At 59.0% G+C, this 24,631-nt stretch overlaps 1 protein-coding gene across 1 annotated transcript in view; it reads right to left on the reverse strand.

The window, feature by feature from the left end:
- Positions 1-24,631, reverse strand: part of HSPG2 (heparan sulfate proteoglycan 2) — a 65,250-nt gene that overhangs the window by 7,255 nt on the left and 33,364 nt on the right. The window contains exons 40-85 of the mRNA XM_021714834.1: positions 24,062-24,120; positions 23,700-23,867; positions 23,464-23,574; positions 21,588-21,688; positions 21,324-21,504; positions 20,584-20,709; positions 20,309-20,461; positions 20,089-20,231; positions 19,637-19,772; positions 19,400-19,554; positions 19,006-19,156; positions 18,114-18,265; positions 17,894-18,029; positions 17,314-17,459; positions 17,015-17,150; positions 16,772-16,923; positions 15,884-16,019; positions 15,572-15,723; positions 14,991-15,129; positions 14,741-14,892; positions 14,092-14,227; positions 13,828-13,979; positions 13,493-13,631; positions 12,784-12,935; positions 12,466-12,613; positions 11,261-11,412; positions 10,742-10,883; positions 10,187-10,338; positions 9,350-9,491; positions 9,125-9,265; positions 8,734-8,868; positions 8,298-8,479; positions 7,736-7,931; positions 7,294-7,473; positions 6,773-7,033; positions 5,158-5,362; positions 4,570-4,667; positions 3,391-3,657; positions 2,663-2,772; positions 2,328-2,475; positions 2,126-2,242; positions 1,426-1,537; positions 671-815; positions 487-586; positions 231-340; positions 23-131 (exon numbers count right to left, since the gene is read on the reverse strand). Of these exons, the coding sequence (XP_021570509.1) occupies positions 23-131; positions 231-340; positions 487-586; positions 671-815; positions 1,426-1,537; positions 2,126-2,242; positions 2,328-2,475; positions 2,663-2,772; positions 3,391-3,657; positions 4,570-4,667; positions 5,158-5,362; positions 6,773-7,033; positions 7,294-7,473; positions 7,736-7,931; positions 8,298-8,479; positions 8,734-8,868; positions 9,125-9,265; positions 9,350-9,491; positions 10,187-10,338; positions 10,742-10,883; positions 11,261-11,412; positions 12,466-12,613; positions 12,784-12,935; positions 13,493-13,631; positions 13,828-13,979; positions 14,092-14,227; positions 14,741-14,892; positions 14,991-15,129; positions 15,572-15,723; positions 15,884-16,019; positions 16,772-16,923; positions 17,015-17,150; positions 17,314-17,459; positions 17,894-18,029; positions 18,114-18,265; positions 19,006-19,156; positions 19,400-19,554; positions 19,637-19,772; positions 20,089-20,231; positions 20,309-20,461; positions 20,584-20,709; positions 21,324-21,504; positions 21,588-21,688; positions 23,464-23,574; positions 23,700-23,867; positions 24,062-24,120 (6,716 nt within the window). The remainder of the gene's footprint in view (positions 1-22; positions 132-230; positions 341-486; positions 587-670; positions 816-1,425; positions 1,538-2,125; positions 2,243-2,327; positions 2,476-2,662; positions 2,773-3,390; positions 3,658-4,569; positions 4,668-5,157; positions 5,363-6,772; positions 7,034-7,293; positions 7,474-7,735; positions 7,932-8,297; positions 8,480-8,733; positions 8,869-9,124; positions 9,266-9,349; positions 9,492-10,186; positions 10,339-10,741; positions 10,884-11,260; positions 11,413-12,465; positions 12,614-12,783; positions 12,936-13,492; positions 13,632-13,827; positions 13,980-14,091; positions 14,228-14,740; positions 14,893-14,990; positions 15,130-15,571; positions 15,724-15,883; positions 16,020-16,771; positions 16,924-17,014; positions 17,151-17,313; positions 17,460-17,893; positions 18,030-18,113; positions 18,266-19,005; positions 19,157-19,399; positions 19,555-19,636; positions 19,773-20,088; positions 20,232-20,308; positions 20,462-20,583; positions 20,710-21,323; positions 21,505-21,587; positions 21,689-23,463; positions 23,575-23,699; positions 23,868-24,061; positions 24,121-24,631) is intronic.

Here is a 24,631-nt window from a genome sequence, read left to right on the forward strand (position 1 = left end):
TGAGAGCAGGTGGGCTGCGTACCCGGATGGCAGTGCAGGGCCTGCGAGTGCTCACAGCGGCTGCCGGTGAAGCCAGCTGGACAGACGCACATGTAGCTGCTGCCCTCCGAGTCACGGCACTGGCCCCCATTCTGCAAAGCAGCCCGGAAGTGAGGCCTAGAATATCCAGCACCCCCTCCACTCCCCACAGGGGCCAGCCACGGCTGGGGCAGTGGCCAGGCGGGGGTCACCTGGCAGGGCCGGTCCCGGCAGGTGGGGCAGTGGGCTATGCCGTGCGCCGTGAGGTTGAGGTCGTGAAAGATGATCTCTTCTCCCTGGATGCGCAGCTCCCGGACACAGCCTGGGGGCAGAGGTTGTGAGTGGGGGCAGAGGTTGTGAGTGGGGGCGGGGCACTGGGAGGCCTGCCCAGCTCCAGCCTGCATCCTGTGGGGCCCGCCCAGGCTCCCGAGGGCACTGCTGGCCAGCCAGGTGAGGCTGGGCCCTCACCTATGAAGCCACTGCTCAGCCCAGCTTTGGGGATGGCGCCGTAGTCGGGGTAACCGCCCAGATAGAGCTCCTCATTCAGATCCAAGCCCTGGAACTTGCCCTGGGGAGGCAGGGAGGTCAGGATGGCACAAAGGCTGGGCAGGGGTGGGCTGGGGGCAGGGAACAGGGCCAGGGCGGGTCTCACCTGGGAGGTGCCGTTGACTGGGGCCAGGTCACCCACTATCAGGGATCCCTGGGTGAGGCTGCGCAGCAGGGTCACGGTGTGGAACTGGCCCAGGGCCAGTGGTGTGGGGTGGCGGATAGTGGCCATGCCAGAGCCCGCATCAAACCTACTCCGTGGGGCAGGGCGGGGCCGGGGCAGGAGAGAGAGGAGCCAGGGGTTGTGGGAGGAGGAGGCACCAGAGGGGGGAGGCCACCAATCTTGCAGTGCAGCTACTGTCCCTGCCTTGGCCTCACCCCAGGCCTGCTCTCCCACGTTCCTCCTCCGGAAGCCCTGCCAGAGCACCCACGAGGCTCTACCCACTCAGGTTCAGGGCCCCGCACCCAGCACCTGGCTTCAGGCCCCTCTGGATGCTCCTCTCTCTGAGGTCACCTTGTTTCTTCCTTTGTTTATGGCTTGTCTTCCTCAACTAGAACATGCGTTCCCACAAGGGCCAGAGCCCGATCTGTTTTGTTTATGCCTGTATCAGTGCCTGGTGTATGGTAGGTATTCTGCAAATAACTGATGAATGAATGAATGAATGAATGAATGCATCCTGGCCTACAGCAGTCCTGAGTCCAAGGGTGCTATCTACTCCACCTGACTGGCATACTGTGCTACCCCAGCAGATCAGGTGGTCACCAATGGTAACAATCACGTCTCCTCCTTCCTCCAGATCCTCTTGTGTCTGACTAAGCCCCTGCGATGGCCCCCTGTGATGGGGAGGTGGAGGGTCTCACCGGAACTCGGGCCTTCCGCCCACAAGGCCAAAGGAGATGAAGTCGGGCTGCCGGTGGGCTAGGTTGGTGGGGCTCCCTGGGATCCGCTTCTGCCCATTGTACAGCAGCATCCCTGGGTGGGCACAGCTGTGTGAGGGGCTCTATCCGCCCCCACCCCAGGAACGACCCAAACTCAGGCACCCCTCTGGCTCCCTCACACAGCCTGGGCCTTCTCACTGTCTCGGGGCTGGTGCCCCAAACAGGCAGGCCTTAGGAGAGCCCCTGGAAAGACCTGGAATTTGCTTCACACACACTGGAGGGTTTACAAGGAGGAGAGGCAGGCAGAGACTCACCCGAGTAGAGAAGGAGGCCTGGACAGGGAGAGTCAGAGCCCCGTGGGAGATGAGAGAGAGAGAGGATGAGAGGGTGAGAGACGCAAGGCTGAGCAGGAAGAAGGAAGCAGATGGGGGAGAGGAAGACAGGACAGGACTGGGTGGATACACCCGTGGCAGAGGCACCATGGGGGGCTGGAGATCTCACAGAGGCAGGGGTGGAGACGAGGAGGCTCGAGTGGGCCCGGAGCAGAGGCCTGGGAGCTCCTGGACAGGGAGAGCCCGGGAGCTGGGCCAGCCTGGGAGTCAGCCAGGGCTCATGCAATGATGGCACTTACTCCACGGGACCCCCATCCAGGCCAGGCCCCCCAGATCAACTCCCTGCTCACCATCGGCTGAGTCGGGCCGGAAGGTGATCTTGATCTCAAACTTCCTGTAGGCATCCTTGATGGTGGGCAGCGGCAGGAAGGAGTGGGGCGTCTGCGTGAAGTAGGGTACTACCCGCTCTGCGGGCAGAAGGCACAATTGGAGATGATGCCCACCAGGGAAGGAGCAGGCAGGGCAATGCCGGTTCTGGCGGGGATGTCTTACCTGGCACCTGCAGATGGGCAAAGGCTTTGACTTTGCCCTGGCGGTTAGTGGCGGTGCACACGTAGGTGCCTGCATCCTGGGGTTGCACGGAGGGCAGCATCAGCATGTTGTTCTCTAGGCGGCTGTCAGGTGGCAGATTGCCGTCCAGCTGCAAACACACCAGCACTGAGGGCCCTGGCTGTGGCCCACGCCTCCACGGGGCCTGCCTCAGGCCCACCTCCAAACACTGAGTATTTACTCTTGGCCAAGCCTATGCCAGGTCCTGAGGACACTGGGACAGTTCCAACCTCATCCGGGCCCTAGGCATGCCCACGGGGGCCCTGCCTAGTATGTACCTTGCTCCAGGTGATGTCAGGAGCAGGGTAGCCAGAAGCCACGCAGGGGAAGACGGCTGCAGAGCCAGCAGGCACACGGACTTCTGGAGGTGTTGAGATCTGGGGCAAGGCTGAGAGGTGGGGAGGAGACACAGGCCATCAACCTGATGACGGCCCCCATTTGTGTGCACCGCCCGGGTTCATTAATTCTCACACTACCCCCTGGAAGGAAGCACTACATCCCATTTTACAGATGAGGAAATAGTGGCTTAGAGAGAAGCAGCAGCTGCTCACTCCTGGTTGCACAGAGGGAAGCAGGCAGAGTCAGGGTTCAGGGCCAGGCCCATTCCACTCCACAGCCCAAGCTTTCTTCAACACTCCTGGGCAGAAAATTGTGTAACCCTTTGGGGGCCTGAGAAGTGGGAACTAGGGCCACATGGGTGACAAGGTTTGGGAGCAAGCCATAGGGGTTGGAGTCAAAAGGAATTGCCTTTAAAGAAAACACAGTTTGTGTCTGCCCAGCATCTATAGTCCTTGTTTTACTCTCTAATATGTCTGTTTGTGTTATATCTCCAGTGTTTCTTTCTCTCTCTTGATGCTCACAGCACAACTCTTTTCCTCTAAGTTACATCCTGCCCCAGGGGACACTCGCTATGTTCCCTTTATGAAATCTGTCCCTTATATACACATAGTAGGGAAGCCCCTGCCCTGCTCGTGTCCCCCCAACAAAGGTCCCTGCTGGCCTTCACCTTGCACGAGCAGCAGCACGTGGGAATGGGTGGTGCCGGCAGCATTGGTGGCAGTGCAGCGGTACTGTCCCGCGTCAGCCAGCTCCACGTGGGCAATCCTGACGACACCTCCACTCTGCACGATGCCAGGCCGCAGGCGCCCCCCGACTTTGCTCCATGTCACCTGAGGCTTGGGGTCACCCAGTGCCAGGCACTCAAATTCCACGGCGTGGCCGACCACCACGGTCTGCACGGAGGTCCGGATGTTGATGAGCACTGAGGGCAGCGCTGGGGAGGAGGAGGCAGGGGTCCGTTGAGGTAGATGGCTGCAGGCCTGGCCCGAGGGAGGCCACAGACTGCCCAGGAAAAGGTAAGCACCAGAGGCCTAGCATTGTTCATCCGTCGTTCACCTTTCCACGAACTCATTCATGAATACACCCACTTGTTGGCTCTTTTGCTTATGCATTTACTCTCTCGTGTCTGCTCATTGATTCATTTTTTCCCCAAAGAGACAGGGTTTTGGTATGTTGCCCACACTGGAGCACAGTGGCAAGTCACAAGTACAATCATAGTTCACTGCAGCCTTGAACTCCCAGGCACAAAGGCTCGTCCTGCCTCAGCCTCCCAAGTAGGTGGGACTATAGGCATGGCCATCATGCCTGGCCAGGAATCTTAGTTCACTTTATTTTAAAAGTTATTTATTTTTTTATTTTTAGAGACAGGGTCTTGCTCTCTTTCCTAGGCTGGAGTGCCATGGCACAGTGATAGCTCACTGCAGCCTTGAACTTCTGGGCTCAAGTAATCCTCCCACTTCAGGTTCCTAAGTAGTTGGGATTACAGGGTATGCATCACTATACTTGGCAATTTTTTTTTTACTTTTATAGAGATGGGGTCTCACTGTGTTGTCCAGGCTGGTCTCAAGCTCCCGGGCTCAAGCAATCCTCTCACCTCAGTCTCCTGGGTAGCTGGGAAGTATACACCACTATGCCTGGCTTATGCTAGTTAACCCTTCATTGGTTTTTCTGAGCACCCACTCACTCCACCCCTGACTCGATGCTAGACACAAGTGACGTAAAATAATTCTCCTTATTCTTACATATTTCAAAGGCTTCCTAGGGAACACAGCCTGAATCCTGTGCCCCTCTCCCCTTCCTATCTCTGCCCTCTGCTCTTAGCAGAAGTCTGAAGCCACCCTCCTACCTTGGACAACCAGCTGGGCACTGGCCTGGCCCTGACCCCAAGGTCCATGGGCCTGACAAACGTATGTCCCTTGGCAGCTCTGGTCCAAGTTCTGGATCCTATAAAGAAAACATATAAGACATCGAGGGAATAAAAACAATTGGAGGAAATGTTTTGCAATTGTGTGGGAATTACCATCTGACATCTATCCTCTAGTCTCCCAGGAACCATGTGAGGTGGGCAGGCAGGTGGGGTGGGGGACACCACATATGTTTTGGACAAAGACATCATGGTCTGGAGCTCAAGATCACACGGTTATCAAGTGGCAGAGCCGAAATGTGGGGTCATTTGTATATATCTCCTTCCTCCACCAATAATAGGAATACGGGCTATTGTTTGCTGAAGGCCTTCCATGTGCCAAGCACTGTATAAGTGCTTTAGATAATCTCACTTCAGTCTCACATAAGCCACTGTGCAGCTGAAAACACTGAGGCTCAGAGGGTAAAGTGACTTGCCCAAGGAAAGTGTTTCATGCTGAGCCCTAAGGGCAGGCATTCTCACTCAGCCCCGCTGGGGTGCCCTAGTCCAGTCTGGTCCCATCCCACTCACCGGAGCACCCCATCCTGCACACTGTAGCCAGCAGGCAGCTGGCCCCCCTCCTTGAACCAACGGATGTGGGTGCCCTGGTCGCTGGGCACGACACAGTGGAACTCAGCGCTGGCCCCGATGCTCTTGGTCTCCAGCTGAGGTGTGACCTGCATGGCAGGCGAGGACCCTGCCGGGATGGCGGTGGCAGGGACAGAGCCTGAGGAGCCTGAGGGAACATGCACGAGGTTCTGCAGGTACATGTGTGTGACGTCCCTGACACTGCCCAGGGACCCAGGAAACCCCCATCCCAACATTCAAGGGTTGTTCTTCTCTGGAAGCCTCTCTGATCAGGAAAAAGGCCTTTATTGGTGGATGCACTCATTCATTCCCTCATGTAGTCAGTCAACAGGATAAGGGCCTATGGGGTGCTGGGCTCCACTTCCACTGCTCCTGGCCTCTGGGTAGGGAGGGTAGGTCCCGGCAAGAGCAGGAAGGACTCAGACATTTTAAGGGAGGACAGCAAAGACTATCCTGGCTGCAGTCTAAGATAAGAGATCCAGGGACGGGGCCGTAGCAAAGACACGTGTGCAGGGGATGGAGGAACGTCACCCTCTTTACGAAGGGCCCACTGGGCCCTGACCTTTACGTCCGTGGCCTTTTTGGGGTTTTTTAGAGACGAGGTTTCACTCTGTCACCAGGCTGGAGTGCAGTGGCTGATCATGGCTCACTGTAGCTCTGATATCTCCTGGGCTCAAGTGATCCTTCTGTCTCAGCTTCCCGAGTAGCCAGGACTATAGTATGTACCACCATATCTGGTTAGTATTTTTAGTTTTTGTAGAGATGGAATCTTGCTATGTTGTGCAAGCTGATCTTGAATTCATGGCCGAAAGCAATCCTTCTGCCTTAGCCTTCCAAAGTCCTGGGATTATAGGTGCGAACAGCAAGCCCAGTCATCTGCAAGCCCTTCTAACTCAGCCTATGTGGACTGCATTGTTCTCTCCACTTACAGATGAAGAAACTGAGGTGTAATAGGTTAAATGATTTGGCCAAAGTTGTACAGCCAGCAAGCGACCAGTGTGTGCTTTGAACTCAGGTCTGTCTGACTCCAGAGTCCAGGCTGTTGACCAGTGGGCTCCAGATCCCTAGTTAGTTTCACTGACATAGGAACCATGGAGACCCACTGAAGCCCCGGGCAGGCTGGGGGTGGGTGCGGCCAGTCACTCACTCACTCACTGTTGTCCCTGCTGAGCATTTACCCAGTCTGTCTTGGGCCCCGCGGCAGGTAGGCCCAGGGCTGCTGAGATGACTGGTCCTTGGCCTTTCCAGGTGCCCGAGTACCCTCGCCATGTGGCAGGTGCAGTAGGCTGGGTATGCCAGGGCAGTGCCGGGGCAGTGCCAAGAAAGGGGAGCAACCCTGAGATCTGGGGAGCTGAGAACATGGCAAGGGAGGGCCTTCCTGGAGGAGGCAAGCCTATCTTGGGCCCCAGGGAGAGAATGTAGGGAGCAGGGCTTTTTAGAGGGGGTCGGGGGGAGGCCTTTGTACTCCAAGTGTGGTCTCCAGGTGCCTGCTGCTGGGTCACCAATGACCTAGAGGACAGCTGGCTCTTTCCGTTCACCCTGAGCCAGGGCCGCTTACCTTGGACGAGCAGCTGGGCAAAGGCCTCTGCTGAGCCCACCTTGTTGGTGACCTGGCAGCGATAGCGGCCTGAGTCCTCGGGGGCTGCGGGCTCCAAGTGCAGCAGCTCATTCCTGGCAGTGGCTCTGCCGGGAAGGCCGCCACCCACGCGGCTCCACTGGAAGGTGAGTGGGGGTGTCCCGTGTGCCAAGCACTGTAGCCGCACCGTCTCCCCCACCTGCACCACAGCGTGCTCCGGGACCACAGTGGCATAGGGTGGGCCTGGATGGAGGGAACAGGGGTCAGGGTGGCAGCAGGCAGTTGGATCTAGGCAACCCAACAAAAGACCACGGGGCCCAGAGGCCTGGAGTGAAGAGAACAAGGGTCCCAGAAGGAGCTGTGAATGTTGGACAAGGACAGACTCAGGGTCTCTCAGGTGCATGGGGTCCTCTGGATGGGGGTCCTTGGGGTTCTGTCCAGAGTGGGAGGAGTCAGGCCTCTGGGCAGACAGGGAGCCCCCAAGGAGGGGCTGAGCGCCTTACTCTCCACATGCAGGATGACAGTGGCCTCAGCGTGCCCCACAGGGCTAGTGGCATTGCAGATGTATTGGCCCGAGTCCTGCTGGGCTACCCGTGGGATGACAAGAGTGTTGCCTTCCAGTCGGTGCTGCCAGGGCAGGGGGGAGCGCAGCTTGGACCAGTGGATGGTAGGTGCAGGGCTGCCTATGGAGTAGAGCGGAAGATGGCAGGGGTGGCTGGGCTGCCCCAGGACCAGTGGAGGGTGGGGTGGCGGGGAAGGGCCCTGGGAGAACCTGTCCCTCTGTGAGGCACTAAGTAAGCATCTCAGCCATCACCGGGAGAGGCTGACAGCAAAACCTCTCCCAGTCCTCTGCCAGGCCTGACATCCCTCCAGGTTGTGTGCATCTACATTGTAGGCCCCAGGGTATCCCCACTTTGTAGGCCCATGTGCCAACCCCGGCCACACCTGTGGCTGAGCATCGCAGGGTGGCTCTGTGTCCAGCCTCCACGGTCAGCTCAGCTTCTTCAACCTGGACCTGGGGAGCCCCAGGGGCCACGGTGCCTGTGTCCACGATCACCTCCACTCGCTTCTGTGCCATGCCCAGTGCATTCTGAGCAAGGCACACATAGGTGCCTGCATCTGATGGCTTTGCTGATGAAATCTGGGAGAAAGCACAGAGGCTGTTCACATGGGTGCCGAGGGGACGCTGACGTCGGACCCAGCTTGGGCAAGTCTTCCCTCTTTCTTCTGCCTTTCTCGGTTTTCAACTCTCCTGTCTGGTAGCTAGAGGTCACCCTCATGACACCCAGCAGTCCACCCACACCCTATCAGAGCATCACCCATCCTTCCTGCCTTCTTTCTTCCCTCCTGTCTTCCAGTTCACTTCCCATCCACCCATCCCATCCACCCCCATCAGCTCATCACCACCTGGCCAATCACCCACCCACCCCTCTCTCCCTCAAGCACCTGCTCAGGGCGGGGCCCAGGACTGGACCACTGACCCTGAGAGCCATGGCCCTGGCCTTACCTGCAGCACTGTGTGGCTGTCCAGAAGCCCGTACATCCGTGGCTCCAACTTGGTAGGGGCACCGACCCGGGTCCAGCGCGCAGTGGAGCGGGGCTCCCCGGCACTGACACACTCCAGGGTGATGGACTTTCCTGCTTTCACCCGCACGGGGCCCTCGGGGAGCACGGACACCGTGGGGGGCCCTGCCCAGAGAAATGATAACCGTTGACACACCTGCAGGGTTACGCTGGTCACACGTGCTGTCATAGCCTCCAGTTCAGTAACCACCGGGTGGGCAACAGTCTCCCCACTGCACTGAGGTGGAAATTGAGGGTCAGAGAAAGAGGCTCTCCAAGAGGGAGGCTGTGGCAAAGGCAGGACTTAACCTGGAGGTTCTGAGCTGAGAACAGGGCTGGAAACAGGAGGGTAGAGCCTCATGGGGTCGGTGCCCGCTCACCATACACACTGAGGTTCACGACACTCTGGGCCACGCCGTAGGCATTGGAGGCCACGCAGCGGTAGGCACCATGATTGCTGGGCCGCGTGCCCACGATGGTGATGACGGAGCCGTTGGGACTGATGTGGACGTTGTCTGTGGGATTGTGTTGGGGGAGGAGAGGGTGAGTGAGGGCCCACCTGGCCCTTCCTATGTCTTGGCACTGTCAGCTCCTGCCCCTCTGGTTCACGGAGTCACAGATGGCAGAAGGTAAAAGTGCCCTTGGAAACTCCTGGGTCTGGTCCCCTCACCATGTGGAGAAGGGAGGGGCCTTGCCCAGGGTCCCAAGTTCTACCCCGCCCTCACAGTGGGGACCAGCACGCCCTCATGCCTGCCCCAGCCCGCTGCTCACCCTCCAGCTCCTGGCCCCGGGTTTTCCACTCGAGGCTGATGGGGGCCGCCCCGTCATGGATGAGACACTTGAAGCTGGCGTCTTGGCCCTGCCGCACGGTGCTGCTGGGTGGGTCGATGGAGATGACAGGGCTCTTAAGGCCTGGGGGTGACAGGGGAAGGGCTGGGCTCAGCGGGTGGGTTGCTCGGCTCCCCGTCCCTTGCCCGTGGCATCTGCCACACTCACGGTAGGAAGATCCCTCGCCGGGGAGGATGGTGACCGTGAAGGAGGCCTCCCGCTCAGTGCCTGAGCTGCCGGCCACGCGGCACACGTACTCGCCCGAGTCAGCAGGGGAGACCTGGTGGAGTCGCAGCTGGGAGCCATGGGTCTGTCGGAGTGAGGAGAGGGTGGCCATCAGGCCAAAGCTCGGGACAAGGAAAGTCTCCAAGCCAGGCTGTGCCAGGACCCAGGAGTTCTCCCATGGGTCTTAGGAGCTCAGGGCCCCACTGGTGGGGATGGAGGAAGCTCGATTCACAGAGTCCTAGAAATCCAACCTAACTTTTTTTTAATAAAAGATATATGGTCTTGCTCTGTCACCCAGCCTGGAGTACAGTGGTGCAATCATAGCTCATGGCAGCATCAAACTCCTGGGCTCAAACAATCCTCCTTCCAGGTGGCTAGGATTACAGGCTAGCTAAAATTTTAATATGAAAAAAATTTTTTCTGTAGCGATAGGGTCTTGCTATGTTGCCCAGCTTGGTCTCGCATTCCTGGCCTCAAGCGAACCCACCTCAGCCTCCCAAAGCACTGGGATTACAGGTGTGAGCTACTGTGCTCAGCCTTCAACCCATCAACTTTATAGTGGAGGAAACTGAGGCTCAGGAAATTATTCGTCAGCAAAGTCAAGAGTAAAACCCTCAGGTCTCTCAACTTGCAGGCTGGTGACCTCTTCTCCCAAAAGTGTGTTGTCCCCTTTGGTTCCCAAGCAGGCTGGAGTGCATGAGGTTTGCGTGCAGAAGGCAACTGCAGGTTGAACTGCGCCTGTCCTGGAACCCTCCCCACCCTGCTTCTCCAGTCCCTCACCTGGTGCCGGGCAGGCAGGCTGTCCCCACGCTTGTGCCACGTGACCTGGGCGTGGGCCTGCCCAGGCACCACGCAGTTCAGATCCAGGGTCTGCCCCTCTGCCACGTGTGAGGAGGAGGCCTCGATGTAGATAGGCTGGGCCAGTCCTGGGGCTGTGGGCACAGGGGTGGGTGAGACAGGCCCAGCTCCCGGGCAGACAAGGACACATGGTGGTGGCACTGGAAGCCCGCTGGTCCTCTGGGGGCACAGTGGCTTGAGAGTGGCTAATGTGGCTGTGCTCCATTGACCTAAGAAGGGTCTCCTTCCCCTGGGGTCTAAGATATCCTGAGACCCAAGACTGGGTTCCCACTGGCTGAGGTGTCGGACCAAACCACCACCAGGGACTAGGGACATAGAAGCAGCTAGTTGGGCCCTGGGCATCGTCAGATTTGGGGACATCTGTCTTGGCCTGATCTCAGCTGCAGGACCTTTCTCCGGACAGGGCCACAACAAGAGCCAGGCCTGGAAGGGCCCCCGCCTGTGCCCTAGAAGGGCCCACTGCTCCTTGTCACTCACCAGGAATGGGGCCTGGGCCAGAGGGCTCAATTGTGACCAGGACAGATGCCTCCAGGGTGCCTGAGCTTCCAGTCACTTGACAAGAGTACTCGCCAGAGTCGGCTGGGGACACCTGGTTCAGCCTCAGCAGGGATCCATGGACCTGGCCAAGGTGGGGCAAGATGGGAGGGTGAGTTGGGAGCCTTAGATGCCAAAGCCTCTGGTGCCCATATCCCAAAACAGTTATGTAGGCCGCATCCTGTCACACGTGGCCCTGGACGTGAGCCACTGTGGGGTTTATGTTCATGACATTTTTTCTGGTAGGAGGAAGCCAAGTGTCTTGAGTAAGAGGTGTCCTTTTCTCCTTTGTGCCAAGGCACTGTGGGGCTGAAGATAGCCCTGCCATGCTCAGCCTGTTTTCAACCTTCTGACTCCAGAGACTGCTCCCAGTTGCTGAAAATGCCTTCCCTTCAGGGTTGGATCTAGTGGGACTGCTGGAGGTGCGAAAGAGATGCCCACCCTGCTTCTCCAGGTCCTCACCTGGTGCCGGGCAGGGAGGCTGCCCCCACGCTTGTGCCAGGTGACCTGGGCATGGGCCTGCCCAGGCACCACGCAGTTCAGATCCAGGGTCTGCCCCTCGGCCACATGTGAAGATGACGACTCGATTCTGATGGGCACGGGATGGCCAGGGACTGGGACACAGGGAGAGGTCAGTGAGCTGGGACTCCCACCCTGTGCCCGCAGCCCCTCCCCTGGGTGCCTGGATGTGGGAGGGGAGGTATTGCATTCTCCCAGCCCTGCCCCCACACAGTGGCCCCACCATTTCCCCCTCCCCCCATGCTCCCAGCTCCTGGGGCCCAGGCTCAGGCCCAGACACATTCACACAGATTACTGTTTCCCAAACTCAAGGAGAGTATGGCTCACAACCCGGCCTCTGGGGCCAGACTGCCTGGGTTCAAACCCCGGCCCTGCCAGTTATTGGCGGTGTGACCTTCAGAAAGCAGTTTCACCTCTCTGTGTCTCAGTTTCCCATTCTGTACATAGGAAGCACGGTCACACCTACCTAAAGGGCTGTCGTGAATTAGCGTGTGTGAGCATGGTAGGGCCTAGAACCCGGGCAGTGCTGGATGGTGGCCATCACTCACAATCCATGCGCTCTATCCTAACTCCTGCTACCACGTGCCCCATGCTACTCATTACTGGACATTTTCCTTTCAGTGGATTCACTTTAAAACACCTTAAATGCGTGGTGCTACTAGAGGCAATGATTTCCATGAAATAAGGACAGGGCTGATGGATCGTGTTTTTTCCCTAATACATGAATAAAGATGAAACTACCCCAGGGTGTGGTTTTGGACGTTAGGGAACTTGTTGGCTTGTCTCTATAATTAGATCGTAGAGCATAAGAGCTCTACCACCCCCCTGTACCGGAGGGGATAGTGACATACAGAGAGGCAAAGTCCTTTGAGCAACATCTCCAAATGTAGACAGAGGAGCTGGGACCAAGCCACAAATATCGGACTCCAAAGCCTGTGCTCGCAGGCCCTCAAGAGGGATGGGAGTCATTTCCCTTGACCTGGGTCCTCAGTTCTGGGACTGTGGGGGTGAGACGAGACAGACGTTTGGGATGAGAGGGTCAGCTGTCTCTAAGTGCCAGAAAGTATTCCCTCTCTCCAGCCCTGCCTGCTGGACTTCATCCCTTCCTCCCTCCTCCGGCCTCCCAGACCCATCACAAAGACCCTCACCAGGCATACGGACAGTCGTTGAGCCAGAGGCCTCGATGGTGACCAGGACAGAGGCCTCCATGGGGACAGAGCTGCCCACCACTCTGCATACGTACTCGCCTGAGTCGGCCGGGGACACCTGGTACAACCGCAGCCGTGAACCGTGGGTCTGTACAGGGGCAGGGCAAGAGTAGGGTCAGGTGCCAATCTGAAACCCTTGGAGGTCTGGGGCCAGCTCTAGCCGCTGGTCCAAGTGGGCAATGACCCTGTGGGGACGCCCAGGCCTCCTTTCTGGTGGAGCTAGCCAGGGCCTTCCCACCATTCCCTGCTGCCACATACCTGATGGTGACTAGGGAGGCTGCCACCGCGCTTATGCCATGTGACCTGGGCATGGGCCTGCCCAGGCACCATGCAGTTCAGATCCAGGGTCTGCCCCTCGGCCACACGTGAAGATGACGACTCAATTCTGATGGGTAGGGTACCGCCAGGGGCTGGGGGCGCAGAAGCAGCAAGTCGGGGCTTAACCACAGTTAAATTTGGGAATGGGGTTGTTGGGATCCCCCACCATAGAAAACTCAGCCCCTCAGGTAATAATAATAGCTCACACAGCATGATAGTTATTGTTCTAAGCACTTTACACTTAATCCTCCCCAAGTTCTCAACTTCCTACAATACCGGAAATGTTCTTTTACCTGCACTGGCCACAGCTACATGTGGTTACTGAGCACTTGAAATGTTAGAGGCAGATTTTAAATTCTTATTTCCCCTTAGTTGCCACAGGTGGCTCATGGCCACTACATTGGACAGTGCAGCTCTGTGAAGCTGGAATGAACCATATCCCTATTTCACGGGTGGAGACTGAGGCTGAGGAGGGAAAGGAACACTAAGGCTCTCAGTGGTGCAGGCAGGATTTAGATGCAGCCATTGTTCTTCCAGCCCTTCCCTGACCACCGCCGGGTCTGAGGCCTCTGACTCCAAAGTTCCTGCTTCCCAGGGAACACAGTTACCTATGTCCCTTGTCCCTTACCCAGGTCTCTGTCGGACTCACCGGAGGGGCTACCGGTACTGGGGGAGACCGAGACCATGATGGAGGTCTCCAGGGCATCGATGTTGTTGTTGGCCCGGCATACGTACTCGCCTGAGTCTGCCACAGACATTTGGTGTAATCGCAGGTGGGAACCGTGGGCCTGGGTGGATGGGGAAGGAGAGGGGGTCGAGGGGCCATGGAGTCACCAGCTGGCCTGGGCCTCCCTTGTCAGACCCACTGAGGCTGGCTTCCGTCCACCCGGGGCCCAGCCGACTGAGATAAGGAGCCCGTGGGCTGTCACTGCATTGCCCCCCAGGAGACCAGGGTCGCACCCCCTGCCCGGCTCTACTCTGTACCTGATGTCGGGTGGGAAGGCTGCCCCCGCGCTTATACCATGTGATGATGGCCTGGGGCTGCCCGGCCACCACGCAGTTCAGATCCAAGGTCTGCCCTTCCACCACGGTGGGGGACGAGGACTCGATCCTGATTGGTGGGGACACGCTGGGCACTGGGGACAGAGGGACAGACCACAAAGCCAGAGTCAGACAACAGTGCCAGACCAAGGGTCTCTCTGGTTTCCCCTGCATGTTTTGCTGGACTCCTGCCCTCCATGCACTCACCGTGGGAGGACTCGCTGCCCTGGATGGTGACGATGAGAGAGGTCTCCTGGGAACCAGCACCATTACTGACATGACACACGTACTCGCCTGAGTCTGCTGGAGTCACCTGAGGGATCCGCAGCCGGGAGCCCACGATCTGGGGGAAGCAGGTGTCCGTGGGTGGGGGCAGCACCTCCACGTCTCGGGAACTGCCGCTGCTATGGACCCTGGGAGCCTCCCTGCCTCACCTGGTGCGGCCCCCGGCCCTCAGCGGCCTTCCTGAGGCTCCTACCTATCTCTAGGTTGGGTGGACAGGGCCTCTGGTCTTTTGTCATCCCTCTAGAAAGCTGCAGAGGCCCTCCCCGGTGCTGACACAGGATCCTGCTGGGGCTCCCATAGACTCAGCTTCCTGAAGTTAGACAGCTTTTATCCCACCCGGAATTCGCAGTGTCAGGCACAGGACTTGGCCAGGAGCACCTTCTCAGGGAAATCAGTACATCAGTAGGACTGAGCTCTATCCTCAGCACCCATCCAGGGCCCATCCATCAGGGATGTTCAATGTTTGTTGAATGACTGAATGAGCACAGAGCAAGGTACTGCAACCCACCCCCTACTTCCCATCAAAGCCAGTGTGCCCTGCCTTTGCCCTCCCTGCCCGCTGGCTCTGTACCTGGTGCCTGCTGGGTAAGCTGCCTCCACGCTTATACCAGGTGATGGTGTGGGGGGCCTGGCTGGCAACCAGGCAGTTGAGGTCCAGGGTATGTCCATTGGCCAAGGAGGCGGAGGAAGACTCAATACGGACAGGGTACACCACGCTCTGGGCTGGGAGGGTGAGACGGAAGGCAGGGCATGGGAATCACTAAGGGTGGAGGGGGCCTACAGCAGCCCTTTGCCCTTTGTGTGATCCCCAAGATACTCACGGTGGGAGCCACCAAAGCGCTGCTGGATGGTGACAAGGACCGAGGCTTCCTGGGTGCCCGAGCTGCTGACCACACGGCACACATACTCTCCGGAGTCGGCTGGGGTCACCTGGAGCAGCCGCAGCCTGGAGTTGTGTACCTGGGAGGGACAGAAGGGGGAAGGCAGGCTCAGAGCTGGGTGCGAGGGCCAGACTCCTATCCCTTTTACTGGCCCCCCTGGCCCCAGGCCCAGCCAGCTAGAGCTTGATGGAAGCCCTTCTGGGGAGAGCCACCTTCTCTCATTTCTTCTGCCCTAGGGTGGGGACTGGGTCTGTCTAGCTGGCTACCTCTCCCATGCCAGGGACTGCCAAGACTTGGCACCAGGGAAAACTGGGGGAACAGCATTTGCTGACATGCTACAGGGTAGGTGAGGTGGGTAGGTGAGCCCAATTGATAGATTAGGACACTAAGGGTCAAGGAGTCAAGTGACTGGCCTAAGGTCACACAGCAGGCAAGTGGCACAGCAGCATGAATTCAAAGCCTGTGCTCTCTGTCCTGCACTTGCAGGGTCCTTCAGGACCTCCTTAGCGCCTGCCTCCTACCTGGTGCCGGGCGGGGAGATTGCCCCCACGCTTATGCCACGTGATCTGGGCATGGGCCTGCCCAGCAACGAGGCAGTTCAGATCCAGGGTCTGTCCTTCTGCCACGTGTGAGGAAGACGACTCAATCCGGACCGGGGGGATGACCCCGAGTGCTGGGGACAGAGGACAGAAGGTCAACTCCTGGTTGGGAGGTGAAAGAGACAGGACTATTGGTCTCACGGCAAGTGCAGCCCAAGGCATGGCCTCCTGGTCCTGCTGTGGCCGGAGTGGGGACCTTCCCCGGGAGTCCCACCCTCCTCCAGAGCTACTTACCAGGCACAGAGCCCGCAGGCTCAATCGTGACCAGGACGGAGGCCTCCAGGGGCACGGAGCCACCCACCACTCGGCACACGTACTCGCCTGAGTCGCCCGGGGACACCTGGTTTAGTCTCAGCAGGGAGCCGTGGGTCTGGCCAGAATGGAGGTGGGTCAGAGGGAGCCCTCAGGGAGCCCCAACACTGGTCAGTCGCATGCAGCCCTGCCTCACTCTCTGACTCCCAGGGCCTGCCTGCCTGGTTAGGATCAGTTTCTCTGTCCTGCCCCATGGTGGGAAGAGGACAGCTCTTGTCCAGGAGTTGGGGCGTGGGCCGGAGGAATCTGGTGAGACAGGCACACACTCACACCTCATCCCATCAATTCTAGACACACACTTCAGTGTCTGGATGCATCTACAGTGACTACTCTCACAGTTATAAATGGAAGTTTTTTTCCTTAGAGGCACAGAAAATAATGGTGCGTGTTACAATCATGGTATCCTGAATTCTATAATGTACAGTAATAATAATAACTGACAGTATTATAGTAATATGAACAGCTAGAGCACTTTCTAGCCACCTAAGCTCTGAGCACTCTGCATGTGTATGAATTAACTGAATCTAGAAGACAATTCTGTAAGGCAGGTGCTGTTGTTACCATTTCATAGGTGCTGGAACTGTGGCACAGAGAAGCTAAATAACTTGCCCAAGGCCACAAGTAAGAAGTGGGGAAACCAGAATTTACCCCTAGGCTGGCCAGTCCCAGGTTCTGGGTTCTACCCACTATACCATACACTAGTCCAATGGGTTCAAGGTCTTCCCTGTCTCAGAGTGGCCTCCAGCCCACCCCCCCATGACCTCTCCTACTCCTCTTCTTCTTGGCCTGTCCCATTCTCCAGTCCCATACCTGGTGCCGGGCGGGGAGGCTGCCCCCACGCTTGTGCCACATGACCTGGGCGTGGGCGTGCCCAGGCACCACGCAGTTCAGATCCAGGGTCTGCCCCTCAGCCACGTGTGAGGAGGAGGGCTCGATGCGGATGGGCTGGGTGCTGCCAGGTGCTGGGGGATGAGACAGCCACCGGTCACTCCAGTCCTCGGAAGCTGCCCCCACCTGTCCTCTTTCTGCATCCCAGCCTGGGGCCCCACTCACGGTAGGCAAAGTTGGCCCCCTGGGTCCCGGTGACTGTGACTGTGATGGAGGCCTCCACGCCATTGCTGGCCCGGCAGACATACTCCCCTGCGTCGGCAGACGAAGCCTGGAAGATGTACAGGCGGGAGCCACGGACCTGGCAGCAAGGGCAGGCGTATGAGGAGGGCTTCCGGGAGACCAGCAGATGGCCCGCCCCGTCCCCTGCCCCCTGAACTGGGAAGTGCCAACTTCCCAGTTGGGGCCAGGACCCCCACAGCCCACCATCCGTGGCCCCTTCCTACGTTCCTGGGGTGGTGTACCTGGTGCCGGGCAGGGAGGCTGCCCCCGCGCTTGTACCACGTGACCTGGGCATGGGCCTGCCCGGCCACCACACAGCTCAGATCCAGGGTCTGCCCCTCGGCCACCGTGGAGGATGAGGACTCAATTCTGACAGGTGGTACAGGTCCTGGGGCTGTGGGTACAGGAGTGAGGGTCGTGGATGCTCCCGGAAGAGAGGGTAGGGGCTGTCTGCCCTGGAGCTGGCTCTGCCTGGGGTTCTGAGGCCAGGCCTATGTGTTTGTGGGTCTGGTGCCCTGGGCTTGGTGTCAGCTCAGCCACCTGGAGGGGAGGATCAGGGCATGGGCCAAGCCTTGCAGAAGGGAGCAAGGAAGTGAGAGAGATGGGATAGTGGCGACTGGGAGAGAGGAAGAGGAGACAGTGGCTTGGCCAAAGAGACGTGTGAGGAAGATGGTAGTTGCCCAGACAAGTGGAGCCTGCCTGAGCCAGCCATGGCCAGTTCAGCGTGGCCTCCTGTCCTGGCAGCAATGGGGTCATGTGGACTGGACCACCCTGGGGAGCTCTCTGCCTTTTCAGCTTTCTATGCCCCTGGGAACCACTCACCAGGGATGGAGCCAGAGGGCTCGATGGTGACCAGGATGGAAGTCTCCAGGTGCTGAGCACCAATGGACACGCGGCACACATACTCGCCTGAGTCGGCAGGGGACACCTGGTGTAGCCGCAGCAGCGAGCCGTGGGTCTGTATGCAAACAGGGTGGGGTAAGAAAGGTTGGAGAAGCACCATCCACCTCCTCCAGCGGGCTGGCCCTGGGGGCTGCCATACCTGGTGCCGGGTGGGAAGGCTGCCCCCGCGCTTGTGCCATGTGACCTGGGCATGGGTCTGCCCGGGCACCACACAGTTCAGGTCCAGGGTCTGTCCCTCAGCCACTTGTGAGGAGGAGGACTCGATGCGGATGGGCTGGGTGCCGCTGGGTGCTGGACACAGAGGGAATGGTCAGAGGCCTGGGCCTCAAGTTGCAGACTGAGCCCTGGGACAGCGGGCCCTGGGATCTGACCAGGCCCTAGCTTAGGAGGGCTACAGGCGGCCATTTTGGGGTTGGGACCATACTCTTCCACCTCAGCAAGGCCAGCTAAGGGTGCCTCTTTCTCTCCCCTACCTTTAACTGGGAGCTGGAGGCCTATTTGCCCACCCATGACTTCTTGACAAAAAACTTCTCTAGCATGCAGGAAATCAGAGGCCTTTACTGCCCAGGCCGGGTTCACAGATGCAGACAACAGCACAACTTCCTTCTAGAGAGTGCTTATCCTATGCCCACAAGTACCACCTGTTGACACCATCTCATTTAAACCACGCATGACCAAGCAGGTGGGTGGCCATTGCCCCATTTCATAGATGAGGAATCTGAGGCCCCAGAAGTAAAAACTAGATCAAGGCTGATAAGAGACAGAGCTGGGATTTGAACCTAGGTCAGCTTGACCCCCAATTCAACATCCAACCTGGACATTGCTGCTTCCTGACAGATTCTGACATGGGACCCTCACACGGGGCTTGAGCCTGCCTTAACCCCTGGCTCTGTCCGCCCCCCACCCCAAGTAGGCACTGCAGGGTCAAAGCCTGCCTAGAACTGATGCCTCTGGAAAGGCCACTGGCACCTTCCCGGGGAGCAGCAAGGGGTCCTAGGCCTGGTCCTGCCCAGCCCCACCTGGATCCTCACCTGGGGTGGCGCTGGGGCCCGAATGGGTGCCGTGGAGGACAGAGACAACAATGGTGGCCTCCTTGGGGCCCGAGCCATTCTCCACACGGCACACGTATTCTCCGGAGTCGGCCGGAGAGACCTGTGGGAGCCGCAGCCGGGAACCATGGACCTGGACAATAGGGACAGAGGTATATGAGGATGGGATGGGGCACAGTCACCACCGCCTCTGAGCCTCAGTGATTCACTCATCAAACTCTCCCTGGCCCTGCTCTGAGCCATCCATGCCAGACCTGGGAAGGAGGGAGAGGACGATGAGGCTTGGTGGAGGCTGTGAGCTGTGTGTGGCCTCAGTTGGGCACAGACCTCCCCAGCCAGAGCTTCTGCACCCCCAGGAGCTCAGGGACCCTCATACCTGGGTGTGGGGAGGCAGGCTGCCCCCACGTCTGTACCAGGTGACCTGGGCATGCGCTGACCCTGCTACCACGCAAGTGAGGTCGAGTGTCTGCCCTTCCGTCACTGAAGGTGACGAGGACTCAATCCTGACTGGCGGTATGCTGGCACCTGAGGCTGGGGCCAGAGGGGGATTAGCAGACCTCAGGGGAGCCCTGGTTTGTCCCCCCGACTCCCTCTGGCCCCAGAGGCCCCGCACCTGGAAGAACGACCACTTCAATCCGGGCCTGGGCGGTGCCCACGGGGCTGGTGGCCACGCAGACGTAGAAGCCAGTATCTGCGGTGGTGATAGCTGGAATGAGTAGCGTGGCGATGTCTGTGCGCTCGGACCGGGCCTACCACATGATGAGAAGGGTTAGCACTTGAGAGGCAGCCAGGCAAGGGTGAGCCGGGGGGGGGGGGGGGGGGGGGTGGGCGAGGCACACAAAGGAAAGGCAAGCACAGAGCCAATATCAGGGTCCAGAGAGGCACGCAGAAGGGCAAAACAACAGGGGCCATATGCAGTCTAGGCAGGCTGCTACCTTGGAAGTGAAGGGAGTCAGGGAGGAGGAGATGGTGTGGGACAGGGAGAGGAAGGAGGGAGGGTGGCCAGTGCTCAGTGCTGGGCCTCTCTGCTAAACCTGTGGGCCAGGGTGGGCCCTGTCTCCTCACCTGCGGGGGGAGGCTGCCCCCTTCCTTCCTCCAGGTGATGGTGGCACTGGGCACACCTGCTGCCCTACAGTACAGCCTGACGGTGCGGCCTTCCTGCACCTGGGTCCTCTCTGGGCTCACCTGGACCCTGGGTCCATTGCCTCCTGCAGACAGAGTCCTGTGAGACCACCCTGTGGGCTGCCGCTGTTCCCCAGCCCCCGCCCACAGCCTGGTCACTCACCATGCACGTGGAGAACAGCCCTGGCCACCTGCTGCCCAGCGCTACTGTGGGCTCGGCACAGGTACTGGCCTTGATCTGAGGGTTCGGCAGCTGGCAGGTGCAGGATGCCACCGTGGACTTGTGCCTTTGGAGGCAGCTGGTTGCCAGGGCCCCCTGATGAGAGATGCAAGGTCAGCACCCACTGGGACTGGCACTGTCATGCCACAGCCCAGAGTCCTGCCCCCACCCACACCCAGGAGAGCCAAGCCCTGATGTCATGGCCAACACAGCCTCACCTGTCCACTCGAGGGTGGGCGTGGGGTGGCCCGTGGCACTGCAGCGGAACTCGGCCAGCTGTCCCGGCTGCACTGTGAGCTGTGGGGGGTGGATGGAGACCACGGGGGCAGACAAAGTGCCCGAGGCTGGAAGGGGAGAGAGACACGGGGTCAGGGTAGGGAATGGCGTCTGAGCCCAGCAGCCTCCTTTGCCACTCTCTCTGCTTCCGTGGCCATCTGTCCACATGGAAGCCAGAGTAAGCCTTGCAGACATCAAGAGGACCTTACGACTTTCCCACGAAGACCTCCCCATGACTCCCTATTGCTTTTAGAACAAAATCTCAACTCCCTACTCCGACCCACTGCGTCCTGTTTGCCCTCACTTCTGCCTACATCTTCAAGGTCCCCTTCCTCCCACAGCCACAACCACGTGGGCTTTGCTGTTCCTTAAACACAGCAACTTGCTCCTGCCTCAGGGCCTTTGCCTGTGCCACCCTTCTTCTGCCTCGTCTCTTGCTTCCTCATCACTGTTTCTTCCTAGCCTGGCACTCACGTCATGTGTACTTCTCCCAACCAGAGCATGTACTCCATGGGGGCCGAGATCTGTGTGTCCTCCTCTCCTCTGCTACCCTGGAGCCTAGACTGGGCCAGGCACGCAGTAGGTGCTCAGAAATGGCCGACTGAATGGAGAAATGGCATGCTGGCCCCGGAGAGCAGGGGCAAAGCTGGGGGCAGAGGGTCAGGTGTAGCGGGGGACGTACCCTGCACGTGCAGTGTGGCTGTGCCCTGGTCCATGGCGAACATGTTGGAACCGGTGCACACATAGGTGCCCGCATCACCCAGCTGGACGTTGCGGATGGTCAGGATGCCGTTGAAGTCCATGGCCCGGGCTGGCAGCTTTCCGTTGTGCAGTCGTGTCCATACCAGGGTGTAGGCTGGAGACTGCAGAATGAGGGGTAGGGCGGGGCAAGGTTATGTGGGGCTTGGCGATGTCCACACCCCACCTCATTCCCTGCCCTACACACCTTGCTCTTGGCCGTGCAGATGAAGGTGACATCAGCTCCGGGGCGCACACTCTGGCTCCGCTGCTCCTCCACTGTCACCGTGATGGGCTTGCTTGGGGCCTCTGGGGACAGAAGCCTCATGAGTTGGTACTGGCCAGGCCTCTGGCCTGTGGCCACATTCTCACTCTCCTTCACCTCCTCTGGATATCACATCCCTCTTGGTCCAGCTCAGTACCCATCCCGTCTCCTCTCTGGCATAGTGGCCCACGGGAGCAACCTGCCACGTGTCCCCTTGGCTCAGTTAGTGATCACAGGCCACACTTGAGCTCTGAGCCCTTCACACGTCCTCCTACTGGGTCTCTCCATCTGGTTTGAGTTTCCAGCCTCCCCAGCAGCTATTTCACACCTCCTCCCATCTCCTCGGCCTCCCTGATCACCCTTCCCCATTCAAACCCGATGGCTCCCACTCACGCTCCTTGGGAAAACAGAAACCACAAGGCAGAAATTTTCCCATTTTCCCAAGTCCACCCCCTCCCTCCATCCTGGTCCCTGAGGGATGGAGCCCTCCTCCCGCTCCCAGCTCCACCCCTGTACCCCTTCCCAAGGCCATCCTCCCTCTCCTGCTGCCCCAGCCTCTCCTCTCCCTCTCATGGGGTCATTCTGCTCCACAGACACGTGTGTTCCAGAACTTGCCATTTCTGAAGACTCCCCCTCGGCCTCCTGCTCCCAGCCATGCCCCTGTCTTGGCCTTCCTTCGGAGCTAAGACTCTTGCAAGAGTTGTCTACATGTGCTGCCTTCCATCCATTCTTTACCTCGCTCCAGTCTGGTTTCTGCCCCTTCTCTCCCTGAATGCCGCTCCGTCAGAGCACCACCTCCAAGGGTTATTTTTCTGCCCTTCTCTGACTTCCAGCTGGAGAGGCTGGCCTCGTTCTCCTGGAGGCCCTTCCCCTCCCACTCCCTCCACGCCAGCCTCCCCGCTCTCCTCCCCTGCAGTCCTTTCCTGCCCTCCTCTTCAACGGGCACCCCCCGGGGCACTCGGGGCCCTGCCCTCCAGCCCCACTCCCTGGTGACTTCATCCTGCCCCATGACTTTAACATCATCCCTTTCTCTGGCCAGGGCCCCTGAGTGCAGACTCACCTGTCTGAATGCCTGCCCAACGGGCCCACCTGGACAACTTCCCAAGCCTCTCAGACCTTGACCAGGCCAAACCAAACTTGCCATCTGACTTGGGGTCAGAGGATCTATGTGGAGCCCGTGCTGCTGGTGCCCGTCTGCCTGATCTGCTGACCCTGGCACTTCTCTCCACGAGCCCTTTCTCAGGCCTCTGGAGACTACTGTGTGTGCTGGTGGGTGGAGCAGACGTGCAGGGGAGTGGATGCCTCCAGGATAGGCCTTGGTCAATGGCAGACAGGACCCCAGGGCAGGGTGACTCTAAGGTGCATGCTTCACATGGCTCCCAGAACTTCTGTAGCCGCCATGGCAATGATTTGCCTGATCACATACCCTGTGCTGGCTACCTTCCCTTCCCTGCCTCACTTTACCCTCTTGCTTGCAACCCCTTGTTCCAGATTCTGTATCTAGGGGAACCTGAATGAAGGACACCCACCTATTGGAGAGTCCCTCAGTCAATGGCACCCCATTTACCCAGATGCCAGCAACCAGACCCCTGGACACCACCAACCTTTCCTTTTGCTCTCACTGACCACAGTCAAGTCCTGCCCATTCTGCCTCTAAACCAGATCTTGAATCCATCACCTCACCTCACCTTCATGGTCCTGCCCTTGTCTAGGTGCCGACTGCCCCCTTTCGGCGGGGGAATGCACCATCTGCCAGAGTCTGCAGTCTGCAGCCGGCCCGGGACAGGCAGTCCTAGGGACAGGGGCAGCAGGGACTCACCAGTGACGAGCAGCTCTGCCCGGCTGGTATTGGCATGGTGGAGATTGCGGCAGGTGCAGATGTAGACCCCGGCATCTGAGGGTTGGACGCTGGGGAAGTGGAGCTCGGAGCCTGGTGAGGGGAGGGGTTGACAATGCGGATGTACCCTTCTCCCACCCAGTCCCACGCGCAAGGGCAGGACCCTGGCAGGGCAGGGACAGTGGCTCATGGGGCTGTGGAGCCAGGGCCATGGGTACCTTGATGTCGCTGCTGTGTGCTGCTGGGCAGGGGCCGCCCATCCTCACGGGACCAGTAGAAGTAGTGGGGTGGGCTCCCACTGACCTGGCACCGCAGGGAGTGGGGGCCACCCTGGGGCACTACGCTCCGAGCAGGATGGACCTGGACCACTAGCAGGGCTTGGTTTGCTGGGGGTGGGGTGGGGGCAGGAGGAGCCATTCAGACAGGAGGCTCCAGCATGCAGCACAGCCTCAGATATCTTGGCTCTCCCAAAGACCGGAGTGCCCCAACCTCAGCCCTGTCCCCAGACCCAGTGTCCCCCAAACTCCTGAGGCTCCCTGCCTTGCCCATCACCCCCACCCTGGGCCATGGTCCCACTTACTCTGTGGCAGGCACCGGCCCCCTTGCACATTGGGGTTACCCACGTAACCTGGGGCACACCTGTAAGGGGCAACAAGGACCAGCTCTGTCAGGCCCCAAGGGACTCACTGCCTCTAGATGGACTTGGAGAGCCAGAAGCTCAGCCGGCTGCCCAGTATGGGGTAAGGCGGCTCAGAACTCTGGAAGCACTTTGGGGACCAGAGAGGCCCCGACACAGGGCATTTTGAGAAAGGGGCATGTAAGGGAGTGTGAGCAGGCAGGGTGATGAAGGAGCATGGCCTTTATTCTCCAGGAAACATTCATGCAACAAACGTTTATTAAGCAACTACGATGTGCCAGGCATCATGCTGGGTTTGGAAATAACACAATAGTAAACAGGATGAAGTCTCTGGTCTTGTGGAGCTTACTAGCTGGGAACCCAACACAGAAACTCTATTTATATGAGAGGGAGGGAAGCATATCAGGGCTGTGAGAGCACCAAGGGAGGCATGAATCCAGCCCTGAGAGTCAGGGAGGCTTCCTAGAGGATGCAAATTCTGAGCTGCTGTGTTACCTTGGGGCAGGCAGTACT

This window comes from Carlito syrichta, unplaced genomic scaffold (genome assembly GCF_000164805.1).
Source record: "Carlito syrichta isolate Samal-C Ts95f unplaced genomic scaffold, Tarsius_syrichta-2.0.1 Scaffold305805, whole genome shotgun sequence".
NCBI classification, from domain to species: domain Eukaryota; kingdom Metazoa; phylum Chordata; class Mammalia; order Primates; family Tarsiidae; genus Carlito; species Carlito syrichta.